The following is a 22,271-nucleotide window of genomic DNA, read 5'->3' as shown; positions in this document are numbered from 1 at the left end:
AAGAGAAAAAAAGGTAAAGGGAAGTGATCAAGCTCTTGGGTATTCCTGAAAGAGCAGAGGGGTAAACTCTTGCATTCTAGCTTGTTATTTTACCAGGATTTCCTAGGAAATAAGGTAAAATTAGCCTATTATGACTGTTCTTTCATTCAATGAATGAAATAAGTATGAGGACATCTTATGTAGTCGTCAAAATCACCTGACAAATAATGGACCCTGATTTCACTACTGCTAAAAGACATTTTAAAGGGAATATTAAAAAAATATGTAAGCACATAGAAATAAAACTGGTCATTTTATTGGGCTATTTCTGTGCTACTTAAAGAAAACAACAATCTATAAATGCAGTTATTAAAGTCTATAAAAAGTATGGAGTGCTATATAAGCCATCTGCTCAGATTATCTATAGAAAATCTTCGCAGACCCTTTAGCAGTCACCTCCATGTTTCCACCATCTGCATTAATACTTGAACAACCAAAACTAAATTTCAAATATGCAGATGTGATAAAGTTGCTTGCTGAATCAGAGCCCATATTGTGGGCTTCATACTTGCTGAGAAGTCTTACTGGCACCACTGTGGGATTACCATGAATAACTGTTTGGTTTTATGTGGCCGAGGAGGGACATTAGCTAAAAGGGGAAATACAAAAGAAGGTGACAGAAAGTGTGGTAACAAGAAATTTATTAATGGAGTTTTGATCCAGAAATTTATTGGCAATGCACCTTTTTATTGTGATGTCTGTCTCTTGTCATCCTTCTTTTAAGACTGTGTCCCTGCTACCTCCACTGAATAATCCAAATTTATATTGTATTTAAATTTTGTTTGATTGTTAAAAGAAAAAAGTTATCTAAGTATAACTTCCTGCTTAAGATACTGTAGTTAGTATGTGGCTAGATAGCAGCTTGGTGCCATTTGTTTATAATAAAAATAGATAAGCATTTTGCAGGGTAGATATGGGTAGCTTGGCAATTTAGTCAAAACAGTGGGATTATAATTTTGTTAATATTGGTCTATGCATTTATTTGAAAAAAATATTTATGGAGATGGACCTATTCTGAGTGCATAGAAAATGGATGACCTAAGTCCATATATTTACATATGCAGTCCTTTCATCCAGAATTGCAAGCAAACTCTTGTTACACTAGAGACTCCTGAAAAGGCAAAAAGAAATGGCAGCTCTTGCCTAAGTGAGATCATAACGCTAAATATTGACCAAATGTCAAGAGAGATGCTCTGGGGAGTATTAGATTTTTCTATGGCACAGTAAGATCTGGAAGGGCGAACTGTTCTAACTTCGATGCTTGAGTTTTTAGAAGACATATGGGAATATAGTGACTTCATTATTCTTGAAATTACAATCTTGCCTTAAAAAAAAAAAAAAGCTCATATTTCAGAGAAGGCTGTAATTATCTGCGTAAGGTTGGTTATCCTTCTTGCAGTGGAACTAGTTTCTAATAAAAAGAAATCCAGGGTAATATTTCAAAAATCCTTGAGAAAGCATTGCAGAGGCTGACCACCTTCTTTGCATGGCATGAGGGGATACCAAAGGAAAAATAAAAGCATTTTATTTCAGGGATTTTTTTTTTCTCAGGTGTACATTTTTGCTCCTCCAATGTCCATTTCACCTATCATAAGTACCATATTATTTTTGAAATGGTATGTATTGTCAGTCTTGACATTGGAGTATCAGAGCATTTCCTAGGACAGGATTTCTGAAACCCAGCACATATTCTCAGCTTACTTTCTGTGTGTGATTTGTAATACAAATAATCCATATCTAGCCTTTTTCAACATTCAACCCTTGTTTCATAATTACAGCTTACTAAAAAGACAGTTTCTCTTCAAACAGAGCAGGTGAATCAGATTGTGTTCCTGAAATCAAAATATGAATTAGTCTTTTTTTAATGTGTGGTGAATTGAAGGCAAGTTTTTTCTGTCTTTTTCCTTGCTTTGATTTGTTTTTAGAGTAGAATTGCATTTAGGACCCAAGACTATTTCATTAGGGGTTTTTTTCTGGGAATTCACTTTCACTGAATGTGTCATATACAAGATTATAATTTGAAAAAAAACCCAAACCACCAATCAAACTACTGTCACTCTGAGGAAGGAAAAAAAAAGTTTTCAGAGAAGGGTCTCTTATCCCCATCTTCATCTTTCTAAAAAACCTAAGAAAAATGTTAAGACCCATTTATCTGCAAGTTACAAAAAGCATACTTTGTGGAGGCATGCCACAAAATTTTTATGTAGTCAAAGGTTTGTAGAATGAAATACATCCTGTAATTCCAACACTCGCTGGAGGATGAGGAAATTACTGGATTTAAATCCTCAGCATTAAAGGGTGACATATCTGTACTGTGTTTGCTATTGCATGTATTCCATGAGCTGGCCAGATAGCTGGAAAAGAATATCTGCTGATTAGATTGCAGAGAAAGGGATGTCCCCTGAAGTTAGTATTAGCATTATCAGTTGCAAATAATCATGGCTAAAGCTCAAAGCATTGACTTTAGTAAACAACTTATATTTTCAAATATTCCTATTGCAGTTTCATTACTTTCTTCACAAAAATCAAGCAGATGACGGATTATTCTTCTTCCATCTCTGTAGAAATTAATAACTATGGAAAACATTTTGATACTTCCATGGCTTGTGGCATCAGTGCCCACAGAGGAAAATGTGTCCTTTTCAGCAAAATCTTTAATTGTTTTCTGTGTAGAAAAAGTAATATCTTGTTGGTAACGCACAAAACTCCCCCTGCCCCCAGGTTATCATTTTATCTACGGGTAAATCGTGGAAAACCTCAATAATTAATTTGCTGTCAGAAGTGATGTATATGAATAATACTATGGTGTGGGTTTTGTTCTTTCAGCAACAACCTTGAAAAGCAATTCTCCTTTTTTTCTGCATTTTCACATTTCTTAGCACCAAAAACCTTTCCAAAGTTTTTTATTCTTGAAAGCTATACTGGAATTATTTTTATGATCGGCTTGTTGTATGCTGTCTTGCATCTTACTGTCCACCATGAAGAACTGAGAGGCTTCTTCTGCATAAATCATATGAAACTTTATAGAGTTATTCCTAGTTTTGCTGAGCCATGTAACATCATTTCTCTTCTTCTTGTGGAAAGCAAAGGGCTCTTTTTTCTTTGTAGGAGGTTCATCTTGAATTATTGATGGAATAATATTGTCACAGTCACAGTTATCATCCCTTTAGGGATGTAACTCAACCAGCTAAAAATACATAATTAATACTTAAGTTCAGTCTTGCATGTGAGCACTCTGCCTGTTCTGCACCGTAGCCTGGGCAAGTAGACCTTGTATATTGCATTCCACGCTAAATAGAAGGGATAAAAATACCTTTAGGAAACAACATGTTAATAGCATCAACAAAACAGGCTACAGCTACACTGAAAATGTGTTCTAATCTGTCTTCCTTTGCATTTCTGTAGCAGTTGAAGTAATTTCTGTATGAAGTTTAGAAGGAATTTCATGATCTATTGGTACTGAATTTAAGATGCTGAACAAAAACTATTGTTGTTTGAGATCAGAAGTGTACAAGTTTATCTCAAGAAAGTGATTTGAAAAAAATGAATCAACCTGCAGCAAACATAGCACTGATTCAATAATTGCTTGGGGAAGGTGACCACTTGAAATATTTCTGTCATTCCACCTTCTTTGCCTCTGTCTAACTGAAGTCTTTACTTACTGTCTAAAGCTCATATCAAGGCTGCTAGTCCTTGTGTTATGTGGCCCAAAGCCTCACTCTTCCAGTCTTCCCTGCAGCCTACTATGTGCTAGCTGTCTGCTGCAATGAAAATTTCTGCCTGGCATCCTCCTCTATTTATAGGCTTTTGACCCTAGATTAAAATTTCCATAAAACTCTAGAAAGGCCTCTGCTGAGAAGGAAGGTCTAGGCGCTGACAGAACAAGTTGCCTTGCTGTCTTATTTCAGCTGACGTATTTCTCACAGAAGTGTGCATTTAAGTATAATGCCAGCCATATACTAGAAGAGTTAGCTCATTAAATAGTCACTAAAAAGCCCTTTCAGAATTTTTTTCCCTACCTGCAATCCTTACCTGGATGATAAATGCAAAATAAAGAAGCAGAGGCTAAGAACCATACTTTTTTAATCTCAAATATGAAGCCACAGTATTGACTTTTTTCAGATATGCAAGTCAGTACAGTCTTACAGTAGCATAATAGAAGAGACCTTCTTTAATCAGTTACTGTTCAAAGACTGTTCTTTCAGTCTGAATTCTGTACTGGAAACAAGGCTTAATCATAGGTACATTGCGCAGTGTTGCTGTGCAAATGATTGATTGAAGCTTGCTCTTAAACATGAAACACTGAATGAGGAAATGTCCCTGAAAATAGCACATGGGAGGGTCAGACTAAAGCATTTTAGCTTCATTTTATGCCCCCTTCTGTGCATAATGCACAAACAGTTATTTTTAATGATTTTTGGACCATTGGTCATGAGAAAAATAAATTCAATTTGAAACAAGGAAATAGAGCAAGTAAATGCTGTCCAGATTTTTGCCTAGAGCTTTATCTTTTGTTACTTCTGTTTTCAAATGCATATTCTTTATATCACATCATTTTCCAGCCCATCTTACTCTACAGATATTTTTGAAAGGGTCACAATATGATTTTCTTTTTTATAGGTACGTTCAGGAAGATAACATCATGAAGGTATTTGACATCTTTTCAGATCTCTGTAGGAATGAGCATTTAACTAAGACTGCAATTAAATAATGGCATTTTTTGAATTTTTTGAATTTGTTCTTTTTTTCCAACTTCCTGATTTTTCAACAAACAGTAAACAAAGTTGAGCAATGCGTAATTTTTTATGCACAAGCAGTAAGAGATGAATGTTTGCCCAGAGAAAAGCTGTACCAAAGTAAGACATCGCAGCCCTTCTAGTGTTGATAATTAATTGCCCTTCTGACAGCAGTTGCCTCTGTTGGCAAGAAGGTTTGTGACAGGACAACCTGCTCTGCTCAGGCAAAATTAGCTGTGTTTGCTTAAGCAATTTCAACAGATGTTTTGAGTTAGTATGGACCGGAGCATACTGGGAAACGCTCACGTGAGCCATGCAGCTGGCAGGGGTGTTGCAGAAGGTGTTTTCAGCCAGCAACCATACGTGCAGCTGAGAGCAGTAACATTTCATCCACTGCAGTTCAATCCACCAGCCTCCTTGGATTCCGAGCTTGCACCAACACATGCATCCCCTCTGTGTGTACCAGCCCAGAGGAAGCCATGTGGAGAACAGCGAGTGTCCAAGGGCTTCCTCAGTCACAGGTTGAGACACCTCTGCAGACTTGCTTCCAAGGCACTAGGTGCTAGGACAGAAGTGGTTTGGGGACTGTGTTTTCTTCTGTCTCTCCGGTTGAGGCTCTTACACGTTGTGTAAATAAGTATTCACTGGGCCAGTGCTTGATAAGTGCCAGTGGGTTGTTGCTGTGTGCAACAGCTTTAAAAGAGAGATTGACCTTCTTGGAGGTTGCCATTGAATGTTCCAGTCTTTCACAATGGGCAAGAGAGGGCCTGACCCTGGGTTCTCCTAACAACCCTAGCCCTGGGTTCACAGAGGCTTCCACCTCCAATTCAAGACTCAGTTCAGCAGAAAACCTTGGAAATGTTTGAGAAGTTAAACATCAGAAGGGGTGAAGGTGAGTGAGGCAAGTGAGTTTGACAGTTCTAGCAAAACTTAGGAATGAGCTAGAGCTCTGCGTAAACCTGCAGTGTCAGAAATACAGGAATCTGCATAAAACTGTGGCAGTTCTACTAGACAGCAAAGGGTTCTTGACTGGGCAAGACCCTGAGCAACCAATGTGACTTCAAAACTGGCCTCGACCAGATGACCACCAGGGTCTCCTTCCAGCCTAAATTACTCTGTGCCTTTGTGATTTTTGCTGGATCTGGATGTTAGTTCAGATACTGTGTAGACATAGTTTTATCCCAGTTGGTGTGTTCCAGTTCTGCTTGTTTGTGTTTGTGTAATTGTAGTGGTGAATACTGTAATAGTCACAATTGGTAGCAGTCACAAGGAACCTAAATAGATATATTTTTGTGTAATGGAAGCAAATTAAGAAAATTATCTAAGACTTCAGTTGTAATGCTTCGTGGCATATAAAACTGAGCAAACTGCTATTACTTTTTGCCATAAGCATTGATATTTCTTTTGGGATGATTCCAGAAAAAAAGAGTTCTTTGGGGTGGGGGGTAGGGTATTATGTCACCAAGCTGTACCCTCATCCCTCATTTCCCATACCCCTCCCAAGAATTTGCTGTGATCTCAGTTCTCTCCATTTATAAACTGATGTGCAAAAACATCTAATCACAGTTTTCCAGTAGAAGAAACTAGGCTCATCATGGCTGTTACAGAGAGGAAGTTCACGCCATGTGACTCTGAAGGGAGAAGTTGGTAGGGATTTTGTATTAATTTTCTTGTATTTCATCTTGGCTTTCCTTTGACTTCTCTCTGCACTCAGTAGTCTACCTTTTAAGCCTAGAAATAGTTTAGAGTCTGAAATTACTGACATCACAGTGACTTCACTAGCTAGACTACATTGGTGCTGGAAGACACCAAGCTGGTTTCCTCAAGGTGTTCTTTTATCTAAGAAATAAAATTATCCTGGAGAATGCCTGCCCTCTGTCTAAGGGCTACTTCTCCAGGAAAGTTAAATGGAGACTGAAAGGTTTTTGTTGCAGAATTGGGTAGCACTTTGTTCAAAGGAGTTTTTAGACCAGGTTTGTTAGTTACTGTAGGTAGATGGTGCACCTCTGTTGAAGACTGTATACTAAGATTGACAGGCTCATACCTTCTGGAAAAAAAAAAAAGAGTTATTTGGTTTTAAATAGTATTTTTAATATTTTAACAGTTTGTTATTAAACAAAAAGATTTTAGTGCACACATCCACGCAGACATGCAGTGTGAGTGTTCTTTAATATTTTGATCTGTAATTTGAGATGTACCTGAACAAAAACTTTTCTGCATAGACTCTAGTTGTATGGATTTTATTTATTTGGTGCAGAAGCTATTTTTTTGACAACTGTTTACCTGTGAATGGCAGGATATTAACATCACTTTGATTAAAGAATAAAATAAAAAGGCCATACCACTGCCAGGTATCTTAACTTATCCAAGGGCAGGTGGAGAGTGTTTGCTGTCTGCTAATAAAGAGGTACTGTGCAAATCCAAATCATGCCATTAGCTGTTGGCTTTGTGACTGAGAGATGAGATCTGAAACAAGAGGAAGTAAGAAGCTGGCAACTGTACATTGGAGGCTGAGTGTCTGCTATTACACTGTTGATGCTGAGTTAGAAATTGAGACTGTGAAATGTTAATTGGCTTGCTAGGAAGTGGATGAGCATTGTGGCTTAGTTGATTAAGATGGTACAACATTAAAAAGTGTCAGATGGAGAGGTTAGCTAGACAGCTCTGTGTTTAATTGTCTAGCCATTACTGTTTCTGAAATGGTAAGTCAGCTTCTTTCATAAAGTTTACAATAATTATTAAGTGTAAATTTTAATTAATATTCTTTTCAGCCTGCAACATATTAAATTTATTGTTTTCAAGAAGGCATAGCAACCATTTTACTGTTTAATTAAATTAAATTTAACAATATGTTAAGGAATTTTATGCTAGCTTCGTAGGAACACCTTCACCATTTTAATCAACATGAGTTACCCAGAACTAAGACTACTTTTCCAATGCAGCTATTGCTGCAAAGAAGTAATAGTACCTTGAATTTGTTGAAATTAATTCTGTATATGTTGCTTCTACTTATTTCAACAGGTGACTGAGCTAGAGTGTGTGAGCAGTCAAGCCAATGCAGTCCACACACATAAAACAGAATTAAACCAGACAATACAGGAGTTAGAGTCTACACTGAAGAAAAAAGAAGAGGTATTTGCTAAGATTTATTCTTGGCTCTTCTGTTATGTCATTTCTAAAGGCTTTTAATATTAAGCGTCTGATGGCTGGTAAATACTGTATTATTTCATATAGATGTTATGAAGTAAAATTTTTTCAGCTTCTTTGAAATTATTAATATTTTTCTGCGTATACAATTACAACAGTCCAATATAGAGCTGGGTATCTGAACAACAAAAAAAGGTATCATGTTTTCCTGTTTGCTTTTACCAAGCATCTCTGTTTGCAAAAGGAAGTCATACGTGGTTTCCACAGAGCAGTCATCACACTGATGCAGTCCAAATTCACTAAGAAGGGAAGTTTTCATAAGCACACTTTCCTTTTTCGAGGGAGTAGGGTTTGGAACAAATAATAGATCAATGCATTTTTCAGGTCAATCTTTTTTTTAGGCTATGTTAATATAGCTGGCTTTTATGATCCCTAAGATCAGCCTTTCCTTAAATGCATGCTAAGCCCCCATCCTGAAACTTGATGTATTTATTGTGCCACCTGCCTCGGGCTGGACCAGCAGCAAGAAAATAACAGGAATTGCAGTAATGCTTGCACTGGCACGAGTCCTAGAGGAAAGCAGGTTTGTGCCACAGAATGATTGAGGATCGCTTCTTTATGGATGGGAAAAAAGGAGGTGGAAGGAGCTGTGTATGAACGATTATTTGCCCCATGTAAGAGCAGAGAGCCCTTGAGCCTTCTGTGGCAGACGCAGTGGGCACTGGTGTGCGTGTTCATAGGGGCAGTGTGTCTTGCAGGGTCTTGTCTCCAGCAGGGCAGTTGTTAGGTGTTTCCCAGGAGGGTGCAGAAGAGGCACAGTAGTTACAGAATATCATCCCAAAATGGAACAAAACCTTTTCCAAACTCCCTCATGCTTAAGAGATTAGCCTCATGTTGGTAATGTTTCCCATTTTGGTGCCCATTCACTTTTGAATTATGCTGAGTTTTGGCTGCAAAGAGATTTTTCTGAAAGGAGTTCTGGGAGGTGAGTATGCGGTTCTGGGGACAAGTACTTAATAGTTTTAAGTTTGACACCTTTTAGTTCCATTAACTGTTTCTTTTCTTGTCTCCTGAAAGTAAGCTGAGAAAAGGTTTCTCTTCTGTTCTTTATTTTATCTGTATTTATTATTTTTATACCTTGTTACTTTCTTCTTGCTAAATTAGAGATACCGTTTCGTTTAGACTGCCTTTTTAGAGAAATCAGTGGTCAAGTCAGACAATTTTTTGATGCTCAGCCCTGCTGCTAGTGACATAATAAGCCACTCACAGATGAAAATTTTATTTTTCTCTTGAAAAAAGGGAGAATGATAGATTTTAATAGAATTTAAAGTATAATTTTTTTCTCTAATTACAAGGACCCTTAATTTTCCAGGAAAAAATTATTTCAGATCCTTTGTGTGGGAGAATAAAACTTAGACTTTTATAAAAGAAAATGCTTATCTGTATTGTTGTTTATTCAGAATGGAATTGCTGTTTTAGAACTGTGATTCATAGTATTGAAGGCAGGGCTTAAATTTCATGTGCAGTGATTGGCAGCAGCCAACTGCCAGTTTTGGTATCATTGGAATGGCTTGTTCAGGAGAAGAAGCAGTAGCCTGCTTACCTGCACTGAGGCCAAGCCAGGTAATGTGTTGCTAGCAAGGTTGTTTCTTCTCCCGTAGGAAATAGAAGGATTGAAACAAGAAATTGACAATGCCAGAGAGCTCCAGGCACAGAGGGATTCTCTGACCCAGAAGCTACAGGTAAGCTATAGCGCATCATCTTAATTTAGGGACAAGGGAAAAACGATCGTCAAGTGAGCAGTTCACATCAGCAACTTGCACCATATTCACTGAAGGTGCCAGATCAATACATGTTAGACTGCAAAGCGGAGGGTTGGGACGATCCTTAGGAATTTATATAAAAATTTCCACCTCCTATAAGTTGCTATTTTTACCTGAGGGAACAGACCCAAATTTCATTTACAAGTCCAGAGTACTCTCAGGCTAGCAGATGTCCTCCATCAGTACATGCCCTGCACAGTTGTGGTCTCATTTTCACTGCTGTGTCTTCCCATATGTCTTGTATGCCACTGAGATTGTCAGTCTGCATCATCAGGTTTGTATTCAATTTCAAACATGCCCTGAGAAAGTAAAGGTTAAAGTGTTTTTGTGTAGTATAGACTTTAAAAACACACTTTGACATTTTCTTGGAATTATTTAGAATCATTGTGGTTTTATTTTTTTTTTCTTGGTTGTTTCTTTACTGTGTGTAAAGCCAGATACCTCAGCCTACTGGAATCAGTGTACCCTCAGTATACCCACCCTTGCTACATATGAGCTCCTGTCTGTCTGTCACTGGGCTGACCAGCCAAGGCATACCCACCTCCCTTATCAAACCTGTCTTCAGAGTGAGGGTGACCCAAAGCTTAGGTGGGTTAAGGTCTGAATTCAGACTTAAGAGTTTTGATAGGACTGGAAACTCAAGCGTTAAATAGCGCCAAATCCAAAGTGCTGAAAGGTGACCCTCACTGTTCTGTGGCTTGACCTAAATCATGCTGAAAGCAAGCCCCATCAGGTAAGCCACAGCTTAAAAATCATTAAGAAGGTATTCTTTGAAATGCATTACATGAATTGGAACTTCCTTGAACCTCATTTTAACGTGCAGAATGAACCACATAAGAACAAATGAGTTTATTAATTTTTCCCCATTCTTAAGTCAAATTATTTGGAAAAAGTGTGATATTACTTTAAACTGTCTTTAAAGATTGTTTTGGATACACCTGAGCTTAGCTCTTCCACTGTTCCAAAAATTCTTGCTGCTTTACGCTGAAAATGGGAGTTTCCAGCTGAAAAGGCGTTTATCTGAGAGACTCAAAAGGGAGATTATAATAGAAGTTGGAAATTGTTCTAGCAGTAGCATATGCAATAATTTCAGTGTAAGATCGTATGAAAAGTAATAGTCAGCCAGGAATTAGCTACCCTTGGCAAACAATAGTATGAGAGTCTAGTAAGAGATGAAAGATTAGAAAATGCTAAGTTTTTATTAAAATTTGTAATGTCAGTAGATTCCTTTTGGTATATTTATATCTTTAGTAACCAAATGGATATATTGTGTGTATATATGTCCATACGTCATGTTGTAGGCAGTCAGTTTCTGAAAATAGTTCTATATGTTTCTATTCAAGTAAGTTTAAAGCTCGCTTAGGATCTGAGTTAAAAGTTGCCTTTCTTAAGCTTAAAGCTTATTACTGATCTGACACAGCCATCTAAAAGATCTTGAGTCTTTGCTTTGCTATAATCATCCTGCTTTGATTGTACTGGCCTTCCCTGAGCCACTTCACCCTACATCTTTGACACCAATGAAATGGCGTTTTCTTCTGTAGCTCCAGGCTAACTGCCTCACATCCATTCACTCAGTTAACTTATCACCTGTTTTCAGGGTGATTGTCTCCTTGGTCCGTATCTATTTATTTGTCTCATTCTTTGTTTCTTCCACTTTATTTTTCCCTCTTGGGCTTGCAAATGGATTATGTAACTCTAAAATATTTTGGAATATAGCCTGTATGAAAATTGCCATACAAAGAAATTACTCGTTCAAGGTGTATTGCATTTCTGCACACTCCTATCAGGGAATGAATTAGAAATCCGTTATTGGCAAATTCCAGTGAAGAGCAATATGTTATCACTGTGAAGGGTAAGTATTCAGGCCCTTGTTACTTAACAATTTCATTAGCAGTGTAGAGAAGACATATCAATGAGTCATGATCAGTGTGACTCTCACAGTAAATCAGGATATCTTTATTACTGTGACTGATTCCTAAATATAGCTGTTGTTCATGGTTTGAATATTTTATTCAGGTCCTTGCACTGAATTCCGCAGAAGATTATTACAGTGCAAACAACAAACATAACTTGTTAATAATTTATTTATTTCCTAAAAGAAAACAAGGTATGAGAAATGATTGGGTTTCCTGTAAGAAGTAGTTGAAAAGACAGTGTAAAATACAGCTTGCAAGGGGTCTGAATGTATTGGAAGAGTCCGTTTATTGTTAGATTAGATTAACTGCAAATAAAGTGAAATTACACAATTAGGAGAACAGATTACATTATGTGGACACCTCTCCACTTCTTCCAGTCAAGACTCAACAGTTTTGAGGTAGACTGATTTGTAATAGGAAGCTGCACATAAGCTGATCATGAACTTGTAATGCAATACTATTGCAAAAAACATCAATACTACTCTAGGGTAAATATGTGTAAGTATCAAATGTAAAATTGGAGAAGCAGCCTTCTCCAGAAGTTAAAAGTGACAGCTGCTGGCATATTTCAGTTAGTTCTACTTCCCATATGTTATTAAATATGTTAAGCCTAAATTAGGGAAAATATAAAAGGAGGAAATGTGAGAGAAAGTGTACTTGAGAAAATGTTTGGGAAACTAAATGTATATGGATTAGGAAAGAGATGTCAATGGAATATAAAGAGAATATGCAAACTGGAAATGTAAACAAAAGAAGGGAGCTCTTTTGATTTGAAGAGGCACAGGGCAAGGACTAGCAGCAGAGAGTTAGCCTTTTGCTGAAGGTGGATTGAATTTCCTACATCTAATGTAAAGCTTTCGGTTCTACCTGGGTGTTCCCACCCTAACAGTTCACAGTTCCTCGGTTTAAGAGTGTCTGGAGAGGGCCTGAAAGATGATCTTCAGTGCTAGATATAGGCCAATGGGATGCTCTTCAGGCCCAGATATCTCAAAACAAAACCAGATATGTATCCATGGATTTGTACCAACATGGTACACTGGCTTGCCTGCTGATAGAAATGAATCATCTCTGGAGTAAGAGCAGTGGCAAGGAGACTTCCTAAAGCACATGCATTTGGTGAGTAGAAGAGCAGCAGTGACAGGAGAATCCTGATGTGAGCAAACATGGAAAAACAGCAGGTGGTTTTGTGTGAGCTAGAGAAGGGACTGTGTCATTCCTGCAGAGCTGAGAGGACCCTGAAGTTTCCTTTTTTGTCCTGTACTGCAGTGACTGGGCCTCAGATGGTCTTGAACCGGTGCAGGCACTACACCAGGTAGTACTTGTCAGTGCTCAGTTTGGAGGTCAGGAGTAGCCTCAATGAAGGAGAGCCCTCAGAGGGTATTGCTGGGTTATAATCAGTTAGCTTGTTTGTTTATAGCAGTAGTGGGATAGCTAATCACTACACAAGCATGTATGTATTTTAGTTTATATTGTTTCTACAAACACTCTTCATTTACCTTCCTTCAGTGCTTTGGCAACTATATTGTTTGGTGTTAAACCGATTAAACTAATTCTTCTCTTGATCCTGGCAGCTCGGGGTAATTCCTGCTCTCAGCTGTGCTGTTCAAGACCAGTGACCAAAACTCTGTTATTTTTAACTTGCTCATTTACAAACAAGAAATAAGGGAGGTATTCCAGTTCAGCTTGGATGTAACCCTTGGCTGCACAAGCAGCCACAATTTTGAGGAGATCAGGTTCCCAAGGCTCTGCCTTCTCCACCTATACCACTGCTGGGCGTCCCAGAGCTCTCCGCTGCTGCAGAGGCCTGGAGCCGAAACTGAGCACTGGCTGCATCGCCCCATCCCTCCTCCAGCCAGCAATGCAGCAGCCGACTGACACTGCCATCAGACCCCTCACAGGTGGAAATGGGTCTTGGGTCATGGACTTTGACACAAGGGTGCCATTTGTACCTGTTACGCTTCGACCGCCCAAATACATATTCAGTATGGGTCAGGTTGTTTCTTACAGTTAGCTGAGATCTCTCCAATGTAAACATGTATATATTTGGTAGCTTTGAGCGAGACAGAAGAGTTGTAACAAAAACAGGGGGAGAGTGGGAGGGGAAAAAGAGGAGTTCCTCGGGCTGGGAGCAGTGACTGCTGCCAAATCTCCCTCCCTATGGCTATGTGAAACTAGTTGTAAAAACTCAGAGCAGGCCCATTAAAGCTTTGTGACACAAAGCTGCTGTAAAGGGAAGCAGCGTTGAAAAAATGCTAGTGTATGTGAATGCAAATTCACTATGCGCTTTCCCAGAGAATGGCTGCACGGGATGTAGGGTGTGCTAAGTACGCTGTCCCTGTGCTGCCTTTGAAAGTGGTTTTCATAACTGAAATTAGGAAATTTAGCATGAATTTACAAGATGTGTAATGAATGGGACAAATAATAATATACTATTCCAGACCCATGCGATTGCTACATTCATAATCTGATAGAAGAGACAGCACCCAGGTTGCACACAGCAGAGCAGCCATGACCTCCCTCCGCTGTAAGGTGCAAGACAGAGCTGTGAGGGGTCCCAGCAGGCTGGCACCTGGGAGGCTTGTCTTCCTCATGAACGACAGTGGAGCTTGCTCGGGGTCAGATCCCCTCAGCTGTGTGTAACATGCTGCCACTTCATCTTTCCACCCACTGCATAGGAACATAGTGTCCATGTGGCACTGGCGGCTCGCGCGCTACCCCACAGCTGTGCTTGTGGGGCTTTGCACGTGGGTGCTTTGGGGCACAGTGCAGCGAGACAACACATTCAACTTGGACTTGCTGGTTTAAATCTGTTACAATAAACGTCACCTTAACATCGGTCTTGCTAGTCCATGTTTCTGCTTGTTTGATTCTGCTAGTTCAAGTTCTGCTAGTTCAATTCTGCTAGTTCAATTCTGCTAGTTCTTGTTAGTTCAGTTTTCAGGGTGAAAAGGCCTATAATGTAGGACAGGAGTAAGGTAGTACTCCTCCATCCGTAAAGCAATTTCTGTATGAGTTTCTGTATGAGACCATGGAATGGGGACTACGCCCTTGAGCAATTCATGTAGTCTAAATCAGGGAATACTTGAACTTAAGTAAACCTTTGAGAAGCTGTTTTCAGTGGGCGGCACATTTCTGAATGATAGAAGCAATAACTTACCTGAATAAGTATATCACATCCATTGTTCATTGACTAAATTTTATCCTTCTCCAAAAGTTTCTGTCCTTCAGATGAATTACTGAAAAAATGGAGGAAGTACACACACAATCATAATAAAAATTTGGGTTCTAGTTTGGGCTTGGTGGAAACTGTAAAGGGTAACAAATCGTTTTGAAAACCAGTTGACAAAAATAGCACACGAATACAAGCAGTAGGTTAGACTGCTTTCTGTTTGCAGACGACACATTAACATGTTATGTATTTTCTCTGAAGGAAGTAGAAATTCGAAACAAAGACCTGGAAGGCCAGCTGTCTGATCTAGAGCAACGTCTGGAGAAAAGTCAGAATGAGCAAGAAGCTTTTCGCAATAACTTGAAGACACTTTTAGAAATTCTTGATGGAAAAATATTTGAACTAACAGAGTTACGAGATAACTTGGCCAAGCTAATAGAATGCAGCTAAAGAAAATGGGATTTCAGTGCCAATCAGCTTAAAGATGCACTGTCTCTCTTTGTAGGACTGTGGTGGGCTCTGCATCAAAGTTGCACAAAATTAGAAAACGCTCCTCTGAGAGGGCTTCTTTTAAATTTGAGTCTTATTTCAATGTAAAATTTAGAACTCAACTTGTCGCTAGTTGAAGAGAAAAATAACAAACAAAAAAACTTGAATTACAAATTACCTCCTTGTACATTATTGGCCATAGATAACTTGAAAGATATTAACAGTAATTGAATGCAATCCTTTTCTAATTATCAGTGATGGAAGAATTAGCAGTGTCCCAGGTCACATCCCCGTTTTGTGATAAACACAATATAGGTTATCTGCTGTTTTATTTATTTAAGATATTTAATTGCTGTGTTTTGTGCAAGAGCTTAGTGATGACAGCCCTGTATTTTGTTGTTCTTAATAATTTCTCAGGATACTTTGCACTGTGGAGAAGCAGTGCCATTACCAATTTATTCTTGCCAGGAGTGAGAGAGAGTTGCATCTTTAATTGAAACAAAGTTACTATACCTGCTTGTATAAAGTTCTTCCTTTGGGGGTTTTTTTGGTTTGGTTGGTTGGTTGTTTTTTGGTTTGTTTTTTTTTAATATATATATATATATACACACTGGAAGATACCGTATTTCTTTATGGAGCTTACTCTGGTGTTCTACAATATTGTCCAATGTAAGGTTTACTTTTTCATATGAATTCCTTGTAATTACAGTGAGATACTATCTTCCACTTAATTATATTTTGAAGCCAACCAATGATGGAAGGTGAGTCCCCCAGGAAAAAGGAAAAAAAAAAAAGCCAAAAACACCCTGAGAACTTTAAATGTAAAATTTGACAGGCACAGATAACAAGGAATAGCCAGTCGTTTGTTTTCTGGCCTTGATGGATATATCAAATTTGTATGTTCAATTAACTGTTAACCTGTTCTGCAGGACACTTTTTCAGAATGTCACATGACTTTCAGGTTTTGTGAATAATGGCTTATAGGGAGCACTCTTTTATTACAGATTGCATTAAGGGCATAGAGCTATTGCAAGGGATTACTCGTATACTGAACTTGTCCAGCCAAGAAGGCTGTTTCTGTAAGTTTTGTTGTCATAGCAAATTGAAATGGAGACATGTTTACTCTTTTATGGGTCTTCATAACACATCTTTATTGAAACTACACCAGGCAATATTCTGAACTGTTAACTAAATGTTTAAAAACAGGAAATCTAGTTCAGTTATCCTCAGTGAGCAGGTTTTAAAGTTGTTTTGATGTAATTTTAACAGACTTTTGGCAAACACACATTTCTTTATATAATAGATTTATTTAAAAAAAAACTCTTTGAGAGGTAAGCCAAGTGTCATGTGTCTTGCATCAAAGTACATTCTTGCCATAAATTGCTTGTAATGTTGAAGAGGGCATTTTTAAAATGTATGAATGAGTGTCAGACTTCAGAGTCAAAAGATGCACGGACCTTTTGTTTGCTCCCCAAATTAATTTGAATGTTAAACTTGAAATTTAGCTGCTTATTAAATTTGTACCACACAATTTTCTCCACTTAGAGACTGCTATTGAAAACTAGAAAAGATAAGTTTGTTTTCATGTGTGTATATACCATATAATACACACAGGTTCTAATTTATATTAGAAATACATGCTTTATTTCTAGGATACCATTTTTTTTCTTTACCAGTGATTTATCAGGTCTCCTCTGACTAGTCAGGAAAATGGTTTAGGTCAAATGCTAAACCATCATGTATTATACGGTATGTAATGTACACAATGTTTAAGTTTTCTCCATATTTTTAGGGTGTTTTCTCACTTATTTTGTTTATTGAAGGGGTGGGGGGAGCTTGGTTCAGCGTGATGCTGGTTGAAAACTTTGTGGTGAACTACATGTTTTTCATTCAACAGATTTTAGATGGTGGTGTGTGTTATCTTCATCAGGTCCAGATGAGCAGATACAACCAATTTTTAATTTACCTGGGGATGTTTTTGCCTGATTCTCCTGTCACTTGAGCTGCTGTAAACCAGATGTATCATGTGATGTCAGCAACATTCAGCTGGCACAACATCTGTGGAAGTGCAAGGAGAATCCGGCCTGTTAATGCTCAGTGGACATAATAAGGATGAAGAAAGAATAAAAACACAGAAAGTTGATGATGGTATAAATGTAATATTATTTTTACTGATATTATTATTGACATTTTTAAAGATATGATGTCATTTACATGTGGGAAAATAGTGGACAGAATAATTCCACTAAAATTTTGTGAATATGTGTGGTACATGAGTATTTCTATGTATACGTACACACACATATGTATATACAGAACATGGAAAAATTTAGATGTGCACATTTTTAATATTTTCCTATTGAAATTAAATTTAAAATTGGAAATTGATATTTGAGAATTTCTTTTCTCATAGAGTAGATATGCTTCATTTCTTTTCTTTTTTTAAAATAATACAATTACTGAGTGCTGCACCTTTGAATTCCCAAGTAGTTGCCAAACATAAATATGGGATAAGGTGGACATACGTGCACATATAAATAAAAGCCTATTGCTAAGACTATTTTTGATGTTTATGTACAGTAGGTGAGTGTTGAGAAATTGTGACCTAAAGTTCATACTTAGGTGGCTATACCTACTGTAGCCTCTCCACTTCTGTTTTAAGATAAAAGTTTGCCTGTTTGCACCATTACTTTCCCAGAGACACATATTATACATTGCATCTATCTTTGATGAAACTGTGGGAATATGTATATGAGAAAAGAGTGTTGAGTACTATAGCTTGAAAACATGACCATTAACTTGCACTGGAGGGGAGATCAGTCACATCGTGTGTAACTTGTTACATGGCAACTACAGTCATGGGGAAAAAAAAAAAAGGCAAAAAGAATTACCAAAACACCTAACAGAAATACCCAATAACAAAAACAAAAAAAACCCACCAGTTTTTTATTTTGAAATACACTTGCTGTTCTCTGGAGAATGTACTTTTACTCTTTATTTTTTTCTTAAATCTTTTTCGAGTATGTGCAAGTGATAGCAGCAGCTACCTTAATCTTTCAGGTGCTACTGGATTTTGCATTAGTGTGTTATGTTGTGAAATCCTGACTTTGACATAAAAGATTTTTGTAAGTATATCCCCGTCCAGATAGTTAGTTTTTGGAGTGTCTTGTTCATAATCCATATGCCTCAATGATCCAGAAATTGCATTTTTCTATGTGGACAAAGTAAATCGTGTGAACTGATCTGTCTGTTACAGACTGGGAGTTCCTTTTCCTGGCTAATATATCCAGGAAAGAGGAGAACAGAATGAACTGATAATGCAGAAATGCTGTTATAAGGTCTCTAAGAAAACACATTTTCAGGTAAAATATAAATAAATAAAGGGCTAAACCAGATGTAACACAAATAAGTATCATTTAATGATATCGGTGGCATTCCCAGGATAATTCCTTTAAAGAAGACCCTGCAAGAATGAACAATGCGTCAATTAAAGATGAATATTTTGGGATGTGTCTTTTCAGTTGTCAGTTGTGAAAGGTTTCTGATTTCTGCTCATTTTCTACCAGTTAGGGATTAACTTCAGGTTCGCCTTCAATAAGAGGCTAAACCTCAATTCGTTCTGTTTTCTCCTGTATTCCATACTGAAGTGGCTACTGAACAGTGCTCTCTGAACACTGCATTCAAAAGTCAGAATCAAAACCTTTTTCATTAAGTGCCGCATGGAAACCTGTTGCAGACCTTAATTCTCTGCAGAACTGGGGATGTCATTAAAAGCACTTACTTTGATTGATTGCAGAAATCTTGGATCTTGAGGCCAAAGATAGGTCTGATTAGAGATTAGGTCCGGATGTCAACAGACAATTAAAAAAAGGACCATCAAGAAATTCCATCCAACTGAACGTGACAGTTAAGTGCACAGCTACACCCTGGGTTTTATCAGGAGATGGACCTGACTCTGCAAAGCAATGTTCACGTTGTCGTGTTTACATTTTCTTAGTAATGCTGCATATGTGCACTACCTCTGAATGGTGCTAAGCAGAGAATGTATCATGGAATAACAGATATTTTTTAAAAATCTCTATTTTTGCTTAGTAGCATTAGTTCCTTGTTTTCCTCGGCTTACTTCAGACAAGTAGGATTAATTTTCCCCGTTATATTAAATGTTTGGGAACACTGAATAGAGTTTTGTGCTAGATCCTGGCGTCAGTTCAGCTCATGTCCACTGTTCTGGCTGTGCGACGTAGCCAGAAAGCAGGTGCAACTGTTTATATCACAATACATGCAATACCTTTAGATACTATAGATAGAAGTGGGTTTTCACATCGTATGGGGTCTTGTAGCTTGCCTGCCACAACCTCTCAGGGACCTGTAGCTGCCAGTACTGCCTCTGCCCTGCTGGCAGCTCATCCTAGGACCAAAGAAACACAAGCGTCATTTATACCCACTTTCTCCCTCATTGCCAGGTCTTGCACAAGCAAAGCTCAGCTGCAACCATACATCTGGCAGTTTGTGTAATTTTCAGATACAGGCATGGGAAGGAGGAGTAACCATCAAAAGATGTTTTATATTTGGGGCAGGGGATGGGGGGGAATCCAGAGTTGTCAAAAGATTCCCTTACATGGAAGCAGTAGCTGTAAAATAGGCAAGAATGGTTTGCATAGCAAAGGACAGACCACCCAAACTGCACAGCAGTGACAAAAAGTTTGTTAGAAAGGATCTTGCTTTCCTTAGGTGTTCACATCATGCTAACGGTGAGCACACTTGGCTTGCGCCAAAACTCTGCTCTGATTGCTGTAGGCTTCTCAGGGTCAGCATCAGATGTGTGTTTCGTGAACACAGCCGAAGTGCGAACAGTCTGCAAACCCCATGTCCTTTCGGACTCTTATCTTCACAGCTGTGGTGGTTATTAGTCATTGGTAGTGGCTGATGGCACACCCTATTTTTCTCTGCAGTCAGTTCCTATCACCCGTGGTGTTTGTGTAACAAAGTTCTGAGCTGGGCTTGGGGGTTTTTCTGTCTTTTAACTTTGAAGTAGTTTCAGACCTTGTCCGTCCCTGCTCTGGGGATTCTCATTTGCTTTCATCCGAGTCTGATCGCACTGCATGGATCCAGCAGTGTGTCAGCCACTTTTGCTTCCACTAGATTGAGAACAGAAACCTAGAATTTTTCTTGGAAGAGAACTTGCATTTCTGTGACTCTGGTAATCACTGAAGAGGAAGAATTTTTTCCCAGTCCATCAGGAAGGAGGCAGAGCCCAGGACCTTCACAAACAATACATGCATCCAGGTGTTAAGGGGAGAGGAAGAGCGACACTGACAAGGTATGTTTAAATATAATCTGCATGTATGGATCTTGCCTTCTGAGTTAAATATGGTCATGCCGATACTTGCAAGCTTAGGATTTTCAGAGAGGGAACAAGAAGACCTTTGAAACTATCTCAGCCTGGATTGTATTTTGTTAAATGATGATGGGAATTTCATCTAAACAAAACAATAGAAATGGGAAGCAAAATGATCTTGCATCCCCCTGCAAGAGAGACATTACGGCCCTTACCTGTGGATGGAAATTTAAAAATTAAATCTACTTCCTGTGCATCTGAATATACTGTTATTTTTGTAATTCCAGCAGCGTTGTTTTACAGGAGTCTGCAGCAGTGGGAACCAGAAATCTGGCAGTGGAAGGCACAGCTCTGTCTTCCGCTTTCATTTAGTGAGAGGGGCCAGGATAGTGACGTGTAGCTTAGCGACTGTAGTACTACCTAGTCTGAGCATCCTCCACCGAGTCCCTGCTGCTCAGCCTCACCGCTACACCCCGCTGGCTGTGTGGAAGCTGGCCCAAACGTGGCTGCACTTGCTGCACTCGCTGCCTGTCTCGGAAGCAACCCCGGAGATTTTGTTGTCCTTTGCTCAGAAGCTGCTGGTTTGAACGGAGCCCTTTTGCTCCAGAGCATTCTGAACATGTGGAGATTTGCTTGCAGAGTGAGAGAACGGGGAGGGGGGGAAATGTCATTCTGCAGATCTGAAAGAAGCAGAGTAATGTGCTGCTTTCACGTAGGAACCTTTTCCCCACCTCTTCGAAAGGAAAAGAAATTATGAGAGCTTTATTTGGGGAGGTTATTGTTATCATTTGAACCTACAAGTCAAAACCTTTTTATCCTGTATTTCTTGTCGTTTTCCTTTTTTCTGTCTACGTGCTTTTCTTCTGTGTAACATGGAGCAGCCAAGCACATGTTTACAATAAATGTAAGAAAGTCCCAAACTGCTCACCAGGCAGGCACACCAGCAACCCAAACAAAATAACCTACATAGAAGATACCTGTAGGTAAGGGGTACATGGACATCTCTTAGCCCCTGCAAAGGAGTTGGACAGCCAAAGAAGCCAAGGCAAGAGGCAGTGAAGAAGCATCAGGAGTGTTCTAAACAAGCATTACTGAATGCTTGCCAGGAGGAAGTATTTTGAATCAAAGCTGGCTAAAACAGTGAGCAATGCAAGTATCTTCAGAAGTCAGGAGTTTGTATGCTTTTTATTGATGATGACTGCATTGCAGAAATAGAAAATTCCTGTAAGGCAATTGACTCCTCAAGTAAAGATACAGTAATGTGTCGGGACTGGCAGGCTGTTTTCAGAAGAAACTAAGCTCATTTTCTTGCTAAAACAAAGGGATCATATATGAAGCAGCAAAAATTCCCAACAAGGCAAAGGATTTCTGTCATCAGCTGGGGTAGGAGACAGATCTTTTGTAAAGGAATTAAAACAACATTTGGAAACTTCCCTGACAGAACCGGTACAAAGAGAGCAGATCTCGGTGCAGCAGCTGCAATGTGCCCAAGTCAGACTGGGAATTCTAGCTACAAGACTTACAGTCTGGGCTGGCAGGATGGACAGGTAGCAAACTGTGCTGTAGGTTCAAAGGTATTTAAGGGAATTGTGACACTTTTTGGCCAAATTGCAG

The 22,271-nt window shown here is 38.7% G+C and overlaps 1 protein-coding gene across 1 annotated transcript in view; it reads left to right on the top strand.

The window, feature by feature from the left end:
• Positions 1–17,707, top strand: part of HOMER1 (homer scaffold protein 1) — a 90,803-nt gene extending 73,096 nt beyond the window's left edge. Inside the window, exons 7-9 of the mRNA XM_075079353.1 lie at positions 7,797–7,907; positions 9,584–9,664; positions 15,092–17,707. Of these exons, the coding sequence (XP_074935454.1) occupies positions 7,797–7,907; positions 9,584–9,664; positions 15,092–15,280 (381 nt within the window). The 3' untranslated portion in view covers positions 15,281–17,707. The remainder of the gene's footprint in view (positions 1–7,796; positions 7,908–9,583; positions 9,665–15,091) is intronic.
• The last annotated feature ends 4,564 nt before the right edge of the window (positions 17,708–22,271 follow it).

The sequence above is a fragment of the Phalacrocorax aristotelis genome, chromosome Z (assembly GCF_949628215.1).
Source record: "Phalacrocorax aristotelis chromosome Z, bGulAri2.1, whole genome shotgun sequence".
NCBI classification, from domain to species: Eukaryota; Metazoa; Chordata; class Aves; order Suliformes; family Phalacrocoracidae; genus Phalacrocorax; species Phalacrocorax aristotelis.
The sequence above is the reverse complement of the archived record's forward strand: the minus strand, read 5'-3'. Positions and strand labels throughout refer to the sequence as shown.